At 36.2% G+C, this 23,162-nt stretch overlaps 1 protein-coding gene across 4 annotated transcripts in view; it reads right to left on the reverse strand.

The window, feature by feature from the left end:
* The window catches only part of pde6a (phosphodiesterase 6A, cGMP-specific, rod, alpha), a 100,131-nt gene that overhangs the window by 20,035 nt on the left and 56,934 nt on the right, over window positions 1–23,162 (reverse strand). For all 4 annotated transcript variants that reach the window (XM_039774861.1, XM_039774859.1, XM_039774860.1 and 1 more), the window contains 9 exons: window positions 19,820–19,884; window positions 14,731–14,797; window positions 12,358–12,405; window positions 12,120–12,269; window positions 11,506–11,649; window positions 8,470–8,535; window positions 7,832–7,978; window positions 5,949–6,056; window positions 3,889–3,998 (listed from right to left, as the gene is read on the reverse strand). In XM_039774861.1, coding sequence (XP_039630795.1) covers window positions 3,889–3,998; window positions 5,949–6,056; window positions 7,832–7,978; window positions 8,470–8,535; window positions 11,506–11,649; window positions 12,120–12,269; window positions 12,358–12,405; window positions 14,731–14,797; window positions 19,820–19,884 — 905 coding nt within the window. The remainder of the gene's footprint in view (window positions 1–3,888; window positions 3,999–5,948; window positions 6,057–7,831; window positions 7,979–8,469; window positions 8,536–11,505; window positions 11,650–12,119; window positions 12,270–12,357; window positions 12,406–14,730; window positions 14,798–19,819; window positions 19,885–23,162) is intronic.

The raw sequence follows: 23,162 nt of genomic DNA on the forward strand, positions 1-23,162 counted from the left end.
TAAGAACGTTTTTTCAGTTATACTGAAAGATATAAGATACAGAATAATATTTAGCATAACTCATCAAGCACAGCCAAAAAGAAGACTTGCCTTGATGAAAGCCTTGATGTGCTAACTGATGTCTTTCTTTAAAGAGCACAAAGCAGAGGCAAACAGTGGTTTGCTAGAAAAGACCAGCAGTCTTACTCTGAATGACATGACCCTCAAAACTCGGATTAAGGAAGTGGATACATTAAATAACAGTAAAAGTGTGGAAGAGTATACAATAAGAGCTAATAGATGGGTTGGGGGATATAATACAGAATATCTATGAAAAGGAACAGGAGAGAATACCATGGGAGTGGAAAGACAGTGTGATTATACCCATTTATAAGGAGAAGGGAGGATTGTGGAAACTACAGAGGAATAAAGCTGATGTCACATACAATGCACATTTGGGAAAAGGTTATCAAGAGAATGCTTAGGGAAGAGACCACCACTGAGGGGGAGCAGTTTGTCTTTGCACTGAGACAGGTCATAGATAAACATTGAGAAAAACAGAAAGGTTTGAATATGGTGTTTATTGATTTAAAGAAGGCTTATTATAGAGTGCCACATGTAGAGGTCTGGAGGACTTGGGTTAAAAGCGTTGCTGGAGTATCACATGTAAATCTGCTTCAAGGATTTTCTTTAAATCCTTACCTTTATGATCCGGTTAAAGATCTGGTTAAAGATGAGCTAACTCTTGGGATAAAAGACCAATCCCCTTGGTGCATGCTTTTTACTGATGACACTGTATTGTGCAGCACCCAAAAGGAGTAAATGGAGAACACGTTGTAAGAATGGCAAAGGGCTTTGGAGGTTAGAGGATTAAAGATAAATAGAAAGAAGACAGAATATTTGAGGTTTAATGATAATTAGGATTCAGAGGTCACAGCTATTGAGAGCTATTGAAAAGAGTGGATAGTTTTAAATATCTAGGATCAGTGGTAGCCGAAAATGGAGGATTAGATGTAGAGATAACCCACAGGGTGCAGTGTGGATGGAACAATTGTAAGAAAGCATCAGGAGTATTGTATGATCAAAGAATTAAGGTGAAGGTTAAAGGTAAGGTTTTAAAGAAAGTGGTAAGACCAGCAATAATGTATGGACCTGACAAATGGGCAGGAATAAAGCATGGCAGAAGAAGTTGGATGTGAAATGAGAATGTTGAGATGGATGTGTGATGTTACAAAAAAGGACAGAAAAATGAGGCAGTCAGCGGTACAACAAAAGTAGGAGAAATATCTAAGAGAGTATAGGAGAGTAGGCTGAAGTGGTATGGACACGTGATATGGAGAGAATGCATATACAGGGGGTCCTCGGGTTACAACGTTTCGACATACGTTTCGAGTTTACAACACTCACTCTCATAAAAACTTTCAAAAAATTGAGACAGTGTACAGTACAGTATATTTATGTCCTTTTCCTTTTTCTGAGGCTTAGATTTTGTGTTTTTATGTTCTAGATTATGATTTTACAAATGCGTTAAGATAGGTAAGTGACTTAGGCTAGAGTGTGTTTTGACTTACACCAAAATTCGGGCTACATCACTGTTGTAGGAATGGAACTGTGTCGTAACCTGAGGACCCCCTGTATGTGCAAAGAGTGATGAAAACTGAAGTACAGGGAAGAGAAAGTGAGAGGCCGAAGCAGAAGTGAATGGATAAAGTAAAAGATTTGAAGAAAAAGTGTAGGAGCTGTATAGACAAGGTTGATCAAGCACATTGACCACACATAGAAGAGGGAAAAGGTAAAGAAGAAGAAGGAAAATAAGACATAGCTTAAAGTCTTTCAAGAAGTGGATGGATATTGATAGTTGTAGTAGTCCTCATAGTAGTAGTTAAACTTGTTGTAGCAGTAGTAATAGTATAGTAGTCACATGCACAGAGGAGAGTGAAATTCTTACTTGCACATTCAACCAACATGTAATAAGCCATCACTCTCTGGGACCATAATAAACAAGTATGTATTAAAACACAAAACTTCACTTTATTTATTAGAAAATACAAACCAGGCTAACTGTAGTCATTGCCCCTGCTTTTTGTTTTCTTGTAACTTCACAGATAAACAAAGAGATGAGACGTCTCAGAGTACCGAGACTGGATACAAGTGCAATAGTACTTAACAATAAAACACTGAATGGATAAATGGGTTAGAAAATGGATAGATTAATTAAGAAACTTTAATATGATGGCCTTTCTTCTAGTAGCCCTGGCCTGAGAATATGAATTCAGTGAGAGACATTTGCAACCCTAAATTGAAAAATAATTCCCACAGTCTGCAGAATCAACTGGAGTGTGAATAGTTCAGATCACGAAGTGCTGACAAGTCAGGTGGGGTGCCACTTACCATATAATGTTCTTATGCGTAATCAGAAAGACATAGTGGTAAGCTAGAAGGCTGCTCTTGACAAATGCTAGATATATCATAATTAGTCAGAATATATTATTATCTGTATAAGTTTATTGCGATTTGCTGGTACTTGCTGTTCCCTTTTTTGTGTTCATAACAATTATTTAGGAATGCTTTCAAATCACTCACCAGTCCAAGAAAACCACCATATATGATATACTGTTCATGTTGTCTTGATGTCCAGCTATGCAAGATATCCAGATTTTGGGGTACCCACAATTTCTGTCCCTCAAGGCCCAATAAAAACTAATTTTTAGGCTAATTTTAGACCATATCTTGTGCAGAAAATCACACCTTTATGACAAACAGTAAACCATTTAATGTGTTCAGCTAAATTATCATGGGGGTCAAGGTTACTCCTTTTCACAAAACAATGGAAAGATAGGGATTGCTAATATAAGCATGAGTGGTGTTATTTTATTCTATTTCGACATTGCTGATCATGAATATGATATTTTTCATGTTTGATTCTTTAACGGTGGTCTAAACCCTCTAAGAGACACAGCCAGAAGGTTAAAAATGACAAATTTCAAAGCAAATGGGGATTTGTTTTAGACTATTTCAAAATCAGTGATTATGATCTTATTTTTATTTTTGATTTTTTTTTTGTTTTCTCCAGACACTCCTCGTTGTGTACTGCCAGGAAGAGTTATTGTAAGTATTAAAACACAGTACTTGGGTGTAGAAGTACTGCCTCACAGATACAGAATCCTAAGTTCCAGTCTCTTACCTATTCATTGCCTGTATAGAATTTGATTATTCTCCTATGAGTTTTCTTGGGATGTTCTGATTTTTATTCCAAACATAAATGCTAATTGGTGATTTCAAATTAATTGAACCCACACATAACTTGTGCACTCAGTCTTAACAACATTTCAGTGTCTCCATAAACAGGAGGAGTAATTTAAAAAAATGCCAACAAAGACTAAATTAGTTCTCACTTGAATTTGTCTTTTTCTGAAAGAATGAGGCTTCAGATTTTACTGATCTTGCATATTTTAATGAAGTCACTTGCATGAATTTGTGGGGGTGGCAGTGTGATATCTTTCCAGCCACTTGTACGTTTGCCTCTCTCTTACGTGAGATCATTAGTTTATCCTTTTAAGAATGTGTATGTACAAAGCAAAACCCCACTGTTCTTCACAGGATACTCCCACTTTTATTAAACCAGGGCTGATTAACAAAAATATATGAGCTTTGGGCCCAAACTCTTAAGCTAGTAGCAGAGCTCTCTGGAATCATGCTATGCTTTTGAAACTGAAAATATAAATTCCTGTCATGACTGGAAAGATGCCTTCCCTAATGAACAGCATGAGTCCTTCTACTCCTGAACTTCAAGATCAATCCAGCCTAGTTTACAGACCCCATTAAAGAAAAATAAATGAGACTCTGCTTTCAGGAGTATATAAAGACAGCTTGCAGTTTTACATTGTTGCAATGGAAGTGAAGCCTTACTTCATTTGGTACAGGTTGTTTGTCCCACGGTGGTCAATATCATGACAAAATGCAGCTGTGACCATAGCCATCGCCTCCAGGTCAGTGTAGTAACGCTTTAAATCTCCTGTCTGAAAGAAAAGAACAGAGCAAGGGGAACTGAACATAGTATATGGGTAAAGAGCACAAACTCAAATTATACAGTAAATCCTTATTGCTTAGGACACTGTAAAATAAAATTGACTCTGCAATTTAAATCTGTTTTTTTTAGTGTATATATCATTAGACAATATTATATAACATAACATTCTGGGCCAGAGTGACAGATGAAAGAGATATGCAGCATGGGGCACAACAAAGGAACAGTCAATCGCAGGATCTGCTCATATGCACACTATCATCACACTCATACAGGGACAATTTAAAATTGACAATTAATTGAACCCAAACATCTTTGGGAATTTGGAAGGAAAACCAGAGAAACCAGAGGAAAGTCCATGCAGATGTGGGGGAGAACCTGCAAAACCCACACAGATAAAGACCAAGGACACTTAAACCTGTGATACAGCAGCACAAAAGATTTGCCACAATACATCCACATCAGAGAAAGTGACTTTCAAGGCATTCACCATGATAAAGAACATTATTGATTAGATAATAGTACCAAATTAAAAAAATGAAGAGTGCATTCCAAAAAATGCAACATTCTTATGGTATACAGTACCTCTCAAATTATGTTTTAATAATATTAAATTGGTTTTAGTTAATCTCTTGGGAAAAAAAACTGTCTGTTATGTACACATTACCATCAACACCATAAAGAAACTTCATTATTTTCCCTGTTACTAATTGATTTCACCACTTGATATTGTTATGCTTTGCTAGTCTGACAGTTAGCATCCAATTCAGTTCTGCCGGAAACCAGAGCTGATCCCTACCACATTGGGCTCAAGGCAGGCACAAATCTCATAGATGGAACAACATTCCATTTCTCCATTCAACTGAATACAATTGAACTGGATTACAGTGAAGAAAATGACACACACACAGAGAAGGAAAACATGAAGCCTCCACATGAACTAAATATAAGGGGACTCCAACTCTGCACTGAAACTTTGAATCAGGTGCCAAACATATACACTATTGTGTCACCTGATATATTTTCTATAGATATAAATGTGACTGTTCAATAAACCTTTTGAGTTGGGTAAAACAATGTCCCTTACATAAACAACTAGGGAGTGCCTCACTGATGTTCATCAGGCAAGAATGATGTGGAAGGATAAAAGTGTGACAAAGTTGGTCTGATTTCCTTTAGAGTGGAAGAGGCAAAAACAGATATCACTTTCTTCACATCACCTGAAGTCACACCTCTTTTGGTCCTTCTGGTATCTGGAGAACATGCAGACTGAAAGTCGTCATACTTTTCGGACCCTGCTTCAGTACAGGATAGATCATCCAAAGAAGGACAACAATTTGTTAACAGAGATCTCTGTGTGCTTACCAGACTGCTGCTCCCATTTTTCTGTCTCATTTTGTTCAGAAAACCTCCTGGATTGAAATGAGTACCAGGTTGGCTGTCCAATACTTTTATATTATAAATAATAAACTAGGATGGCTGTACAGCTTTAAAGTCCTGGGTTCATGCATTTTATGTGGGGAATTTACATGTTTCCCCATGTCTGCATGTTTTTTTTTTCCTACACATTCTCCGTTTTTCCGCCCATTTTCCCAGGTTACGTTAACTTACAACTACAATATGTCTTGGTGTGTGAGTGTACATATGATAGGCTGGCACCTCATTTAGAGTCTGTTCCAACAATCAGCACAATGCTATGATAGTCTCTGGTTTCTATTATCTTGAATTTGAAAAGTGGACTAAACACTTGATGGGTGGATATAGACAATAAAAACAAATAAGCAAAGAGTTTTTACCCTCTCCTATTATGGAAAAATATGTAGAATATTTTATACAGAAGGTTTCATCACTGAATTATCTGAATAATTTACATGTCACAGTTTTCAGTATTAATTATTGAATATGCAATTTTTTGTGGTTACATCAAAAAAAACATTTTTACCATAAGCAAGGAGAACATAGTTTGTCCAACATTAAATCCATGTCTCCAGTTGTGGTATGTGATCTTCCTGTAGCCTTTACAAACAGAGTACATGAAGCGAACGAGTACCTGTAAAACACAGGTGAACATTGTTAGGTATTACATTCAGACTAACCAATACTTTCTCACTTACAAAATACATGGAATGCCATTGTGCCCACTCTTTTGCTGGCTAGTGTGGACATTGTACAAAGTTCACCATATTATTCTTTTTACTGGTTCTTTTCTGTACAATGCTTAAAATATTCAATTTATTGCACTGACCATGTAAATGTGCAGCATGTAAATGGCAATGCTGTATGTAATAAGTTAAAATAAACCACAATTCAGCATAAAAAGTATATTTATAACCAAAATTACTGCTATTCATACTAATTACCTGTTTTATTAAAAAAAAAATAGCTTCCTATAAACTAGTTTCCTTCAATAAAATCCAAAGCCAATTAGTAAGAAAAGCAGGAATTGATCTATGGAACAAAAGTTTGACAGATGGGCAACTGTATGTAGCATATTCAAAAGTAAGAAGCTCCAGGGAAGTAATAATATTAGCACCTGGTTAAAACAAATAATAAAATGAAATGACAAATATTGTATACAGAATAGTACATAGTACTTCTGATACATCCGAATAACCAAAGCCACTATTACCTCTGAATTCTGTTAGGAAATTTCCCAGGTGAAGACAGCTAGAATAATATATATCATAAATTACAGTAAATTTTAAAATTAAGAAAAGTTTACTAATCTACAATCTTTACTGCATGGGTAAAGCATAAAAACACATTCTCATATCATCTTAATTTAATTAGTCATGTGGAGAGCTGGAGCCTACCCCATCAGCATCCACCACAAAGCAAGGACCAATCCTACAGAAGACACAAGTCTTTCACACACTGAGCCAATTTAGATTCACTAATTAATCTAACATGTATTTCATTAGGAAGGACCTGGAGTACTTCGAAAAAACTTCATCAGGACTTTGGGAGGACATGCAAACTCCACACAGACTGGTATTGGGCATAGTATTCGAACCTTGGATGCTATATTTGTAAGGCAACAACATTATCCACTATGCCACTATGACAGAATAAATAGAAATTAAAATATAAGTAATTGCGGTGGGTTGGCACCCTGCACGGGATTGGTTCCTGCCTTGTGCCCTGTGTTGGCTGGGATTGGCTCCAGCAGACCCCGTGACCCTGTGTTCGGATTCAGCGGGTTGGAAAATGGATGGATGGAAGATAAGTAAGGTTAGCTTTGCTAAGGACAAACAAGAAGTGCTTTTGTTGCTACAAACCCATCACTCTCTATTAACATTTTTTTAATATCAATTGATCACCCGAAATGGGCCCCATTATGAGTGTGGGTGAGTAGGCAAGTGTTTTCAGTGATAGAATGGTGCCTTGCTCAATGCCGGCTCCTGTCTTGCCTTAAATTCTTCCAGGGTGCAGCTTCTGTGAACTAAATTAAGCAGGTTTCATAATGAATGAACAATGAAAAAAATTGCAAGTAAATTATTTCATATTAAGATGATATCCTCAAACCCACTTAAGCCAATTCAGGCTTTGAGGAAATGCATGGAGGCCATCAGCAAGAAGGAAACGATGTTGCCAGAGAGGGGAAGTGGCGAGGCCAAGAGGAAAACAGTCCATCAAAACAGACTATAATAATCAGGAAATTGCTTCAGAGATTGTGACTGTCTTAAAGGAATGCAAACTGTTTCACTAGAATAAGAGACATTTCAAAAGACCTTACAACTTTTGACATGTTAAACTTTCCTTAATAGTCTTACCTAGAAGGAGTATTACAAGCAATGGGAAGATATGCTTTTATTAAGTTCTTACCTCCTGAGGTATGTGAAACTTATCCACCACCCCCAGCTCATAATACATCAGGATACCACATTTCACCAAGTTCAGCTCAGAATTATCAAAGTCACAGAAGTGGAACTCATAAATTTCTGATTCCTCAGGGTCTGGCAGCTCCTGTTCCTGCAAAGCAGAAATCCTATTAGAGCACAATGGAGCATCAATTTGCAAAATCATAGAACTTGATGTCTGATTATACCCAGTACAAACTTTACATAAAAGATTGTAAGTACTGCTACTCCTGTACAATGCACAATGTAATTCCTATAGCATTAAAATTCTTACGATATAGACACTGGACCTCAAAGGAGCACATAGTCTGACAAATATTAATAGCTCACTTGACTTTTCCATTAAAATGGTAAAAAACTGCAGTTACAGCATTAATAATCTAAAAAATGCATTTGAGGGAAAAAGCTCAATTTCACAGTTGCCATGAATTTTCAGTCAGCACATACTGCTTCCACAGCAACACAGACAGAAGGTATCAAAGTTTCTTGTATGTGCATGAGAGGGAGAAGGCGCTAAATGCTGCATCATGAGTTTCCAAGGAAACACAAAGTAAAAACCTGTAGCATCCTGAAAGAGTCATAATTCAGTCTGCTTCTACTCACAATGATCTCATAGAGCTCTTCTTCTTCACATTCCCATGGCTCCTTTCCAAAAACCTCTCTTGTTTTCTGAAATCATGATAGATTAGGCAGTGATTTCACAAAGTTATATAATTTTCATTTGAGTGATAGCAAATTAAAATAATGTTAATAAGTCTGACTGGTGCCATGTCTAGCATTATTTCCTGAATTGTGCTCATTGCTGACAGGATAGGCACTAGATCTTCCTTCGAATCTGAATTGGATTAAGTGGGTTTGAAAATGTTATGTTATATAACATAAATAAGCTGCATTATCACAATTGTTTATTTTGAAAAACACCATCAATTAGCCTGCTGTTGTTGGGTAAACATTTCTCTTGTCATTCTACAGGTTTTCAATGGCGGAATCATGAAAGAAGAGCTTCTGCAGTGTTCCACCATGCTCAAATTCTGAAGAAAAGCATTCTTGCCAGAGTTTCAACAGTTTTCTCATTGAAGTGAAGAAAATGGATACAAGCAATCAAAAGAGATAAAGGAATGACTTTTTTATATGCTATGGCAGCCTTTGTTTACAGCCAACACTTCCAATCTGATGAGTACATATATTTTACACACTGCCTGTTGATGCTGAACCTTTTCCAACTTTGTTGGAGTACTGACACAAGAATCGGCTTTTCAAAGGGCAAACGTTTGTCTCAGAGTTAATATGTAAGAGCTAGCTCTGTTGGAAAACAGCAGAGCAGATAATTTATCAGTGGAACACAAATGTGCCATGGCACCTGCTCCTAGAGAGTATATACAACCTAACCTAACTGCAATGCTTATGAAACAACTGACAAACAATGTGAACCATACGTTTAAATACTGCATGTGTATTATGTTTGTTTTATGGCAGGGACTTTTGCAAATAATATGAAGATAAATGGTTGCTGGATAAACTTGCATAATATATGACTATTTTATAAGACTGCAGATAGTTTACCCAGTTTATTCTATAATATAAATGACAAACTGTATGTTGAAAAAGAGACATACAAATATGATCGGTTAAACTTTAGCATACTGGCATAAGAAAATTAACGAATTTACCGTGGTAATTATAAAGGACTTGCCCCAAAAACATTTTTAGCCTTTGTCCAGTTGTTGTTGTTATGCTTTTTTAGTGCTTTCATCAATACTTCTACATTGCAAAAACTGATTATTGGAAGAAAAAGTAGATAAGTGGAATAAACATGATGCAGTGTTGGCTAACTAATAGGAAGTACATAAGACCCATTGATGAGCTGCTGCTGAATTTTGTGAGAAGGGCTAATTGTATTGTTGACAGCGGTGACATTATATTTAGGGCAAATGAGTCATTGCCTCATGTCTCAGCAGATGGCACTGTTGTGCAAAATACTGTGTAAACTTTTCTTAGGTGTTAAAATGTATAAACCAAACTCAACTTCATCTTCATAATCAAAATTTCTCCATTTTCCATGATATGCTTATTTCGATTTCTACAGAAATATTTCTTAGGCAAAAACTTCTTCATGAAGAAAAACTGTTGAAGAGGAAAACAGTATTTGATGTGGAGAGTTTAGAGTGGACTGTGATTTTACAAAACTGGAAACATTAAGATGTAGTAAGGCTGAGAGAGAGTAAACCTGCTATTGTGTAAAAAAAACATTTTCATATCTGGAAGCCAGATAGGCCACTGTAACAAAGGGACCTTCTGCAACTGTCCATTCTGAGAAGGGCCATTCTGTAATCTCAGTGTCTTAACTTTACATTGTACAGCTGTATCAGTAAAAATGGGTAAATTCCTTAGCAGAAACAGATCTACTGACTAGAGTAGACTCATTTAGTTTATTATGAAAGAAGTTTGCTTTCAATTAAATGGAGTCAACCTTCTGTGTCATTAGTCAGCAGTCTAAGTACTGCATGCACTAACCATGTAATAAGATCTATGCAAGGAATGCTATATTGCAAATCACTGTGTAAAGGGTTCTCATGCTTCAAAAAATAAACTCAACCTATCCATCCATCATGTATTTTCTGGTGTCTACATCTGCTTTACCTGGATCAGGGCTGTCGAGAGCCAAAACCTGACTTAGCTACAATAGGCTCAATACAGAAGAATATTAATTTAAAAAAATCTTTGAATTTATTATGAAATGACAAATCCATTTTTGTATGTAGTAACCATGGTTGTTTCTTCATGGCCAATAAGTAGCTTCCACAATATCCAATGTTTTAATACTAAAATGAAGGTGCTGTTCAACAGTCTCTGAGCAAGTAGCTGCAAAATGCTAGTGTTGTTATGTGCATTGTTATAGAGAAACCATATTGCACTGTATGTTAAGTCTTAATACCTCAAGTAATCACCAAACAAACGGTTTATAGTTGATGGAAGAAGAAAGACAGAGAGACATACAAAACGATAGGAAATCTGTAAAGACATCAAGAGAAATGTTTGCCAGGATCAGGCTGAATTTGTTGTGAGAGGTCAGTTGTTTGCTGTTGCCTTTTATTGCTTCCTGGGGAGAACAGCTGACTTTGGCTTGCTGCAGTCACTCTGAATATGAACTGGTTCTCCTGTCAATCACCCAAGTTGCAGTGCACGTTTGACTCTCTTTGCTTCTGCTGCCCAATTGGACAAGTTGCTTTGGTGGCTGGTGTGAAAACTAGTGTGTAATATTTTTGGAAAAATACAACAATCTACACCACCAAGAAAAGGTTGCTGCTTTGGACCCATGTTATGACCTGGTTAGACCTGTTCTACGAAATGAGCTCCTGGATTTTTCCAGAGTGTAATTTCAAAGTCAGCAATGAAGAACTGCTGACCAATGTACATTTTATCTGTTACTGTACTGAGACATTTATGTTGTTATTTTGTGAAATGTAAAGGCTATTAAGTGAATTATATATTTGTTTACTTTAATAAGGACAAGCTGAACAAAAATAACTGAATCCTTTTATGGTGTACTGAAGTAAAGAATCTAAATTAAATAAACTAAACATTCAACTAGAAACAATGACACACAAAATCTAGAATTTCATTGGTAAATTTGCCTACCAGAATATCTTGAATTTCATCATTGCGGCACTTGACATGATAATTGACCATGTCTTGGTAGATGTCTTTTCTGTTTTCCAGTTTATTCATCTTGTCATAGCTGTCAGTGTTGAGAACCGACCAACCAAGGAACTGAGTCAATGACTGCACCAAAGAAAGACAAGCTTAATACAACAAACAAGTTGATGATAGAAAGATAGGTCATGAAGAACATGCACACATTCAATGAACAGAAATGAGTGCAGAGGAAGTAACAATATTCATAAAATACTGGTTTATTGTACCAACATACATAGATAGATAGATAGATAGATAGATAGATAGATAGATAGATAGATAGATAGATAGATAGATAGATAGATAAGAAATTCACATACTCCAGCAATTAAATCAAAATGTAGTGCAAGTTAAAAAATGCAAGGTGGAGAGTGCAAGGCAGGTATAACAGTCGATAACATTGTAATGTTAACATTTATCTCCCCGGGTGGAATTGAAGAGTCGCATTGAAGAGCACAATAATAACCACTAAATATAAATAAATATTTTGCAAGTAAAATTAGTATTTTCAGTAAATGAAAGACAGTAATATGTCAATAATGTCATATACAGAGTACCTCCATAAGTGTTTCATCCATTTCATCAAAAGGTTTTCCATCCTTACGATTGTAAAATGTTGCTACACCCAGAATTTCCTCCTTTTTGTTGACAATTGGCATGGACAGCACATTTTTAATAACCCAGCCAGAGTCATCCACAGGACCTTTCTGATAGGATTGTAAATGTACCATTTAAATGTTTTTTACCATAATATGAATAAAATGATAAAAATGTGAAATATAATAGATACAGTACCTGGAAATCAAAAAAGTCATCAACACTTGCATTCATTATGTTGCAAATCTATAAAAGACCAAAAATTATTAAGTAACTGAAAATACCTGTTTGTGAAATCAATACAAAAATATGTGAATTGCAATGATCTAAAAGATAGTTCTATGAACAATAGTGCCTCCTCTGGTAGGAATACACACAACACAGATTAAAATGATGAATACTGCATATACACTCACTAAGCAAATTATTAGGGACACTATACAATAGTGGATAGGGCCCTTAAAACAGCCTATATCTTCCTCAGATTCCACAATAGGTTAGAAATGTTCCTTTGAGATTCTGGTCCATGTTGACATGACTGCATCATGCACTTTCTACACATCTGTCAGCTGCACATTCATGCTGCAAACCTCCCATTCTACCACCTCCCAAAGTAGTGCTCTAGTAGATTAAGATCTCGAGACTAGGGAGGCCACTGAAGAACACTGAAATCATTGTCATGTGCATGAAATCAGTTTAGGACAATTTTTCCTTTGTGATATTATGTATCATCATGTTGTAAGTAGCCAATAGAAAAAAGAGTACATTTTGGGCATGAAGGGATGCACATAGTCAGCAACATTACTCAAATAAGCCATAGTGTTCAAATGATGAATGATTGGTATTAACAGGCCCAAAGTGAGAAAACATTCCCCACACCATCACACCACCACCAACAGACAGAACTGTTGACATAAGTCTGGTTGGTTGCGTGGATTCATTGGCACCAAATGCTAACCCTACCAACTGTGTACCTCAGCAGAAAATGAAATTCATCTGACCAGGCTATGTTTTCCAGTCTTCAGCTGTCCAGCTTTGGTGAGCCGGTGCTCACTGTAGCCTCATCTTTCTGTTCTTAGGTGACACAAGTGTAAACTGACGCGGTTTCTTGTTGTTGTAGCTCATCAACTTCAAAGTTTGACATGTTGTGCTTTTGGAAATGCTTTTCTGCTCAATGCAGTTGTACAGAGTGCTTATCTAAACTTGCTGTAGCCTTTCTGTCAGCTCTAACCAGTTTTGCCATTCTCCTCATCAAAAAGGTATTTCCAGTCACAGAAGTGCCACTCACTTAATGTTTTTTAAACCATTCTGAAGAAACTCTAGAGTGAAAATCCCAGGGATCAGCATTTAAAGAAATGCTCAAACCAGCCTGTCTGTCACAACAACCATACTACGATTGAAATCACATTTTCTCCCTATACTGCTGTTTGATGTGAACATGAGCTGAAGCTTCTGACCTGTATCTGCATTATTTTATGCATTGAGTTACGGCCACGTAATTGGCTGATTAGATAATTGTACAGATAAGCAGAAGTACAGGTGTTCCGCGTAATTTGGCCAGGTAGTGCATAATGCACTAATATTCATCACAGAGCCTTGTAGTGTATTAGTAGGTCACATTAATGTGTGAAGTGGTTGTGAAAATGCTCTAATAACTTGAATTACACATTATGTAGTGCATAATCAAATTTAACCAGATTTTAAAAATTTATTCCGAGGACAAATACAAAGTCTTTAAAATGGAGATCTTGCCCTGAAACTGCGCATCTCGTGTTAGGTACTAAAACACTCCACTCATCCATTTTCTAAACCTGTTCATCCAGAGCAGGGTTATGGCGAAGCTGAAGCATATCTCAACAAGCTTTGGGTGCAAGACAAGAACAATCCCTCCACAGGGTGGCAGTCGATCACTGAGTGAACACACACACACACACACAATGACACAGGGTCAGTTTAGCTTTGCCAATTCACCTAAATTGCATGCCTTTGGATTGTGGGAGGAAATTGCTGACATGCAGAGAACATGCAGACTACACACATGCAACACCCTGGGCTTGAACCCCAATCTCCTTGTTCATTCTACTCTGTCAGAGTGCCACTGTACTAAAACAATCTCTTCTACAATCTCTGAAAATTTGCTTAAGTGATTAAAATGTAATAGTTCAAAACACTGAAGACAATGTAGACTTAGTACTTGGTTACTGATTGCCAGTTATGTGAATGAAAACATAATGGCCTTTCTGAGTGGTTGTCTAGCTAAGAGACAGGTTTTGGACCCACAGAGGTCACAGACTGACCTTTACTCACTAGCATTAAAATCAAAGTGACTTCCACTCTTCTGGAACAACTTTGCTGTTTTTCCAGCCCACTGTACTATTTGCTGTTTCACTTATGCATACACCACCTTATAATTGCAACATGTAAGTGAAAGGTGTATATTTACTGCTAATTTTGAACTTAATTCTTATTTTTCATGTAAAGCATTTTGTGATGGTAAACTGTATACAGCGTGCTACATAACATAATGGTTGATAAACTGATTGATAACAGGCCTAAATGAAAAGTTCTTACCAATCCAGTTTCAGCAACATAAGTAGGCAGCCTGCTAAACAGAGCCCAATGGTCAGATGCAGGATTTCTGTGAAAATGAAACAGAATCATCCATCTGAATGTGGTCAGCAGAGAGTGAAATCTCATCACCATTATATTTAGGCTTTAACACAAGTCAAAGTCAGATTATCTTTGGACATATACAGTATGTAAAGAGTCAAGGGAATTTGTCTATCTTGTCATTATATATTTTGTGGAATTTGTAAAAACCTATGACTGTGTACCCCACAGCATTCTGTGGCAGGTAGTTCTAGAATCTGGGGCTACTGCTGTATGTCTGCAGTCTCTGATTTTGTCTAAAGAAACTTACAAAAAAGGCCAACATAATCAGATAAAATCAGTCTGGGGGACTGTACGGGAACAAGTGTTAATAGGACAAGATTATAAAATTGGTCATCACAAGTGAAGAGTTCAGAAAATACAAGCTTATTTCTCTTCCTCCTTAGTTACACAAAGCTAACAACATTTAGTTTGGCAAAGGCCTGGGGCTGGGAAGGAGACTCAGCTTTCAGCAAAAAAAATATACTATTATCAAGGCAAAAACAACAATGTAGGAGCAAACAAAAAAATTTTGTGAAGGTGCAGCTTTGAATTCAAAAGAACTTTTGTGGGAAGACTTGACTACAACCCACAGATGGTCTCAAGGAAGAATTAAACTATTCAGCTATACTAAATATACAGTATAAAGGTATTATTGTGTACCATATATTATAGAAATAAGTGTACTTGTTACCCACATACTGTAGTATATACTTTTAATATGTTATATAGGTGGAAGAATGCATAATGTTATGCATATTACAGTCACCCTAATATGCTCACTAAATCCCATTCAAAGTTGTGGGGTGTACTCAATATCTTAGACTGGTTAATCCTTGCTTTTCAGAAATAATGTACATTGAATTTCTAATAATTATCATAACATGGTATGATGGGCAGTATGACTTCACGCATTCAGCAGCCTGGGTTCAAATTCTGTACCCAGTCACTACCTGAACAGAGTTTACACAATCTCCATTTCTGTGTGGGTATTTCTCTGGGTACTCTTGTTTTTCCACAAACTTGTAAATTAGGTTAATTCTACACAGTTTTACACTGCTCTATTAAGGATGTGTGTGTGTGAAAGCCCTGAGATTTATCAATACTCCTTACAGGGTTAGTTCTTGCCTTTTTTTCCATTGATGTGACTCTCAAAATGTTGTGGTATACTACTAAAATATCCATCGAGAAATGATGGGCTAAAAGAAACAACAATAAAAGGCGTTGAGCGTTTAATTTGAATGACTTTAGTTATATGGATGTGGACCATTTCATTTTTTCTGCTTCTTGTGAAAACCACCTTTGCAAAGCAATGAGTTCTGACGCTGCTGCTAACACTTCTTTACTGTGACTGTCTGGTGAAATGCCCTTACCCTTCCAGAATTTTGAAATTGATGCTCTTTTGCATTTTCTTGTGTTTCACTTTTTTTTATCTTTCTTGGTACATTGCTTTTTGCTATCAGAGCTTTTTATTGCTGAGATGATGGGCCATACCACCAGCTGCACTCATTTCAATTGATGTACAATACATATACAATAAAATATTCTTTTGACATCAACATTAAATCTTTCCCTTTATGAACTTTATGAACATACTTTCACATCTGTTCTTCAGTGACACCTTCTGTCTGAAATAAGAAATACAAGTAACACACAGATGAAACCACTCAGACAACAAACAAAATATATATAAGGTGCTGATAAAAGGTATTCACTCCACTTGGTTTTCATATTTTATCATAATATAACATAATATTACATTGAGTCACAGTGGATTTAATGTGGCTTTTTTGACATTCATCAACAGAAAAAAGAAACATTAATGAAAACGGATATCTGCAAAATGGCCTCAATTAATTACAAATATAAAACACAAAATATTCACTTCCTTCAAAGCTAGTATTTAGTAGATATACCTTTGGTAGTATTGAGTCTGTATGCATTTTCCCATTCTTCTTTGTACAAACTGTGAAATCTTGTCAGGCTGCATGGAGATAATAAGTGAACAGCTTTTGTCAAGTCCAGCCACAAATTATCATTTGGATTGACATCTGTACTCTAACCCAACCACTCCATGACATTGACTTTGTGGCTTTGAATCTATCCCTGTGTAGCTTTGGGTTTATGCTTAGGTTTGTTGTCTTTCTTGAAGTCAGATCTTCTCCCAAGATGGAGATTTCTTGAGATTTTCCTGCAGGATTTCCCAATATTTTGCTGAATTTAGTATACCCTCTATCGTCACAAGCCTTCCAGGGCCTGCTGCAGAGAAGCATTCTCAAAGCATGATGCTCATCACTACCATGCTTCACTATGAGGATGGTGTATTTTTAATAACACATAGTGTTTATGTCCAACATTATCCCAACTGACTTTAAAGACTCTCAATATTGTGTCTTCTGGCAATCTTGAGCAAAGATATTATACGGGTATGTGTTTTTTTTTCACAGTGGTTTTCTCTTTGCCCCTCTCCCACAAAGATGTGAGTGGTGGTGGTGAAGCACCTACAGTTGTGCTTGAAAGTTTGTGAAACCTTTAGAATTTTGTATATTTCTGCATAAATATGACCTAAAACATCATCAGATTTTCACACAAGTCCTAAAAGTAGGTAAAGAGAAACCACTTAAACAAATGAGACAAAAATATTATACTTGGTCATTTATTTTTTGAGGAAAATGATCGAATATTACATATTTGTGAGTGGCAAAGGTATATGAACCTCTAAGATAAGCAGTTAATTTGAAGGTGAAATTAGAGTCAGGTGTTTTCAATCAATGGGATGACAATCAGGTGTGAGTTGGCACCCTGTGTTATTTAAAGAACAGGATCTATCAAAGTCTGCTTTTCACAACACGTTTGTGGAAGTGTATCATGGCACGAACAAAGAAGATTTCCGAGGACCTCAAAAAAAGAGTTGTTGATGCTTATTAGGCTGGAAAAGGTTACAAAACCATCTCTAAAGAGTTTGGACTCCACCAATCCACAGTCAGGCAGATTGTGTACAAAAGGAGGAAATTCAAGACCACCAGAGCAATGCATGTAATAGTCTGCGAGGCCACAAAGGTCCCCAGGGTAACTTCTAAGCAACTAAAGGCCTCTCTCATATTGGCTAATGTTCATGTTCATGAGTCCACCATCAGGAGAACACTGAACAACAATGGTGTGCATGGCCGGGTTGCAAGGAGAAAGCCTCTGCTCTCCAAAAAAAACATTGCTTCTCGTCTGCAGTTTGCTAAAGATCACATGGACAAACCAGAAGACTATTGGAAGAATGTTTTGTTGATGGATGAGACCAAAAGCGTTATGTTTGGAGAAAGGAAAACATTGCATTCCAGCATAAGAACCTTAACCCAATCTGTGAAACATGGTGGTGGTAATATCATGGTTTGGGCCTGTTTTGCTGCATCTGGGCAAGAACGGCTTGCCTTTATTGATGGAACAATGAATTCTGAATTATATCATAGAATTCTAAAGGAAAATGTCAGGACATCTGTCCATGAACTGAATCTCAAGAGAAGGTGGGTCATGCAGCAAGACAATGACCCTAACCACACAAGTCGTTCTAGCAAAGAATGATTAAAGAAGAATAAAGCTAATGTTTTGGAATGGCCAAGTCAAATTCCTGACCTTAATCCAACCGAAATGTTGTGGAAGGACCTGAAGCGAGCAGTTAATGTGAGGAAACCCACCAACATCCCAGAGTTGAAGCTGTTCTGTATGGAGGAATGGGCTAAAATTCCTCCAAGCCGGTGTGCAGTAATGATCAAAAGTTACCGGAAACGTTTAGTTGCAGTTATTGCTGCAAAGGGGGATCACACCAGATAGTGAAAGCAAAGGTTCACATACTTTTGCCACTCACAAATATGTAATATTCAATCATTTTCCTTAATAAATAAATGACCAAGTATAATATTTTTGTCTCATTTGTTTAACTGGTTTCTCTTTATCTACTTTTAGGACTTGAGTGAAAATCTGATGATGTCATATTTATGCGGAAATACAGGAAATTCTAAAGGGTTCACAAACTTTCAAGCACAACTGTAGGGAAGGGTTTTCTGCACATTCTCTCCAGTCTCTAAAATGTAGCTTGTAACTCCTTTAGAGTTATCATCGATCTTTTGGTGGCCTCCCTCACTCAATGTCTTGCACAATTTCTTAGCATTTTGTGGACAGCCTTCTCGAGACAGATTTATAGCTAGCCATGCTACATGCTTTCCATTTTTTAATGACTGACTTAAACTGGATTCCAAGGGATATTCAGTGACTTAGATATTTTCTTGACTCAATCTTCAGACTTGTGCTTTTCAATTACCTTTTCAGGGGATTGTTTGGAGTGTTCTACTGCCTTCATTGTGTAGGTTAGGCCACCATTCTGATTCACCACAAGCTGGACCTTCCAGATGCAGGAGCATTTATACTACAATCGACGGAAACTCCAAACAGGTGATCTCCATTGAACTAATTCTGTACATTATTTTGAGGACTGGGGTGAATACTGATGTAAGCAGTTTTGTGGTGTTTTATATTTGCATTTAATTTAGACCAATTTGCAGATATCTATTTTCACTTTGACACTAAACAACCTTTTTCTGTTGATTAAGGTCAAAAGAGGCAAAAATAAAATGTAAATAATTTCATGGGGGAGAATACTGTTTACAGACACTGTATATGATGTTCATCCTTCAGTGATTCTATGCCAGAAAATAACTTGATCCCAAAAAATGGAGCAGGTGATTAGTAGAGAAAATGGGCTACTTGTATCAGTACATTTTTTCCAGTTAGTTTTGCTAGTTATAGGCCTATTAATTTATAGACTATATCGTCCATGGCACCATAATGATATTCCACTTTTCATACTACATTAATGAAAGACTCATGTAATCCATTTTTTGGTAATCTAAAACTCCACTTTAAGTATGTTACAAAATCAACAAATAAATAGGTATGTGGATATTTCTTCACTAACTAATTAAAAGAAAGTCAGTTGATAAAGCCACTTTTTTTGAAGACTTACGGAATAACTTTGATCTCTTCTTTGCCATGAAGTATGTAATCAATAACTTTGTAGAATATAATTTCCTACAATAAAAAGAGAATACATGACTCATAGAGAAATGCAGTGTTGTTTAAACTAGTAATTATACAGTATATTATTACTTGGCTGACACCTTTATTCAAAGCGATTTACAACATTTGAGACACACTTTGTTGCATTTCTTCTGTTTTTCTAATTGAAGCACGGGCAGGTAATGGGACTTGCTCCTGGTCACACAGTGTCTGTAGTGGCATTTGAACCCACAGCCTCAGGGTTATGAGGTTCAAAGTCTTAACCATTCTGCCACACATACATAGTCTGCCTTACACCACCAAAGAAGCAAAAGTAACAAAGTCATCTGTACACATTGGTTCACTTCAGCAGCTATTAGATTTCCATCTTTGTAACACAAGGCTCTGTCTCTTTCATAAACCTTTATAATGTTTTTTCTGTTTACCACACACATCCAAGTTTACTGCTCTCCATATACTCTTTCTTTATATGACTCTCTGAATTACGTAATGTGATTCACTTGCTAGATGTGTCCAAGGAGCAGAGCCGTCTCTCAATTTATATTTTACTTCAGCTCACCTCTCCACTGAGATTTTTGTTTCATATTCCTGCTACAGATCCTGCACACAATCATTTCAATCTTACTCTGTTGACTGGATTTGTACCAGTGTCCCTTGTCACAGGGTGTACATCACATTTCATTTCAGAAATAATATATTTTACTGTTGCTTGGCCACCCCTGAATAAACTAGGTTGTTTAATAATGTGCCCATCATAGTCGGGGCGAAACACACAAAAAAAAAAATCAAACAAATAAGCTTATCATATACAATCCTTGTGGATGCTTACTTAACAATAGATTTTTTATTCATTTACTCATTTTATTAGATAAACAAATTGTTCATGGCTGATTCAGTAGTTTCTTGGATGTCCTAATTTACACCAGCCTCTTAGGGCCTAGGCCTGTCAGTTAAATAATAATTTTATTTTATCTCTTTACTTAATGTTTAAGACAGAAATCACTTCAGAAGCAAACCATTATAATTATTTTCAAAGTGTGTATAAATAATATTTTGCCTTGTCTGAATTAATATCCAAAACATTCTGGACATTTAGGTAGTTTAAGCACATCTGTAATCATAAGTGCCTAAGCAGGTCTCAAATGTAATTTTTGCTACTTTGAACATTTATTGGGGTGGCAGAGTAGCACTACATAGTGATATTGCCTTTCAGACTCAGAGTTTTATTTTACACTATCTGTGTGGAATTTACACATTCTGTTTGACTATGTGCTAGCTGGGGACTCTGGCTTCCATTCCCATCCCAAAAATGGTGTTCCTAAACTGGCCAAATATATTGTGAAGTGGGTATCTGCAGGAACATTTCTGGAGTGAAAAGTACTAAGCACACATACGGTATGCATGATTTACACAGGAAACATTACTGAAACACTTTCAGGGGTTTGATGCATAAAGGAGGATTTTTCCTGTATCCTAAGAAAAAGAATTCAACTAGAATTTTATAACTGTTCCAACAAAACACAACATACAAATGCCTGTTGCCTAACTGCACTTCTGAGCCACATGAGGTCAATTATTGAAAAACCTCATCATAAAAAATAGCATTCATTTGTGGGGTTCTCATACACACACAGATACACATATATATATTGCCAAGCACACATGAACTGAACAAATCTTCAAGGCTCTGGACAGGCACACTTATGTGTTCGTTATTTTTTTTCATTCATCATGATTAAATAGTGGTCTGCTGGGTTCACCAACCCTTTCTGTTGTTTGCAGAGGCAATTTTTATTTGAAATTATATATAAATCTATAAAATATACATACACATATATATCATATGTCCTTTTGATTCATATAATTTTCTGCAACCTTATCAGTACAGAGAGAACTAGACCAAACATTGGATTCAAAACAATTTTTTTTCTACATTTGCAAAGATGAATTCAAGAAAAAAACATTTTTTTTAATTTCAGTGAGTTCTAGTTTTAGGTGTATTCATATATAATGTTCAAAGCATCTATTGCAAAAGCTCCATGTCTGTCTGAATGTCTGTCCACATTAAACAACTCAACTCCCCAAGAACCAATTTTTCTGAGATCTGGCATTTTTATTCTTATAATGAAATTTGATGAGAGTGTTCAATTTTTGTTCAGATATTACAAACAGATTGCATTATAGGAAGTTTTAAAATTTCAAAATTGAAAAGAACTGGCCAATTTGTGAACTTGTCTAAACAGAGGAACATTCTGTACAACTTCAACTAGCATTTAGTTTACTGTTTCAATTTTACCTCAAGTGCAGTTGCTTGAATGTGTATATTTTCTTTTTTTGTCTGACAGCTGCTTGGATGTTCAATGCAAATCAGTCAAACACCAGGCAGAGCGTGTGTGCAAACGGCTAACACAGTAGCACCATTCTCCTGCTGTTTTAGGTAAGTTAACCATTAGAGAACAAAAAATAAGTCTCTTCTCTAGAAATAAATGGAAAGGGAAAGAAATTATGTAGGTATACATTATATAAGACCGAATTGATTGAACAATACTATCTTCAGATTCTTATATTAAGATCTGGTGTTATCAACCTGCATCTACTGTTAATGGTGTTTGAACTTATTAACAACACAGGAAAGGTGCATCTGCCAAAACTGATATAAACAAATGATGAGTTTAAAAATGGGCAGAGGTATCAGGAGGTGGGAGGCGTCAGCGGTTTAAGCCCCTGATCTCTGATGCCCACCACCATATCTTTCATTCCCCAATAAACACGAGTAATTATGGCAAGCCCTTGACCTGCTCGCTTATTGTGCACCATTCGTATTACCATCATACAGTAAATCGGTTCCTTTCCAGGTTCTTACTTATTTATAATTTAATATATACTTTGAATTTTCTGTGCTTTAAGTAATGTTACTAGCAAGATGGGAAAATTATTTCAGTTCATTTTCTCCTTTCACAAGGTTATATTGATACAAGTTTTATACTATCATTGGTCATTTTTCATTAATAAATATTTTTCAATTACTAATTATTTATACTCCTCTATTGTTTATAGTTTCCAAAATATTATGTTTAAGAAAACTGAACAAAAGTTAGTCATAGACCCTCCACCACTAACAAATTTCAATTGATGCCATTTTTAGATCACTTGAATTGGACTCTGCTGCATATAAAAGCTATTGAGCCAACACAATCCTGTTTGTGCTCTGTTTTTAATTCCATTATAAGTGTATTATATTAAATTAAATATATAGGTACATATTTAATGCAATCTAACACACATAGTTA

This window comes from Polypterus senegalus, chromosome 13 (assembly GCF_016835505.1).
Source record: "Polypterus senegalus isolate Bchr_013 chromosome 13, ASM1683550v1, whole genome shotgun sequence".
Taxonomy (NCBI): domain Eukaryota; kingdom Metazoa; phylum Chordata; class Cladistia; order Polypteriformes; family Polypteridae; genus Polypterus; species Polypterus senegalus.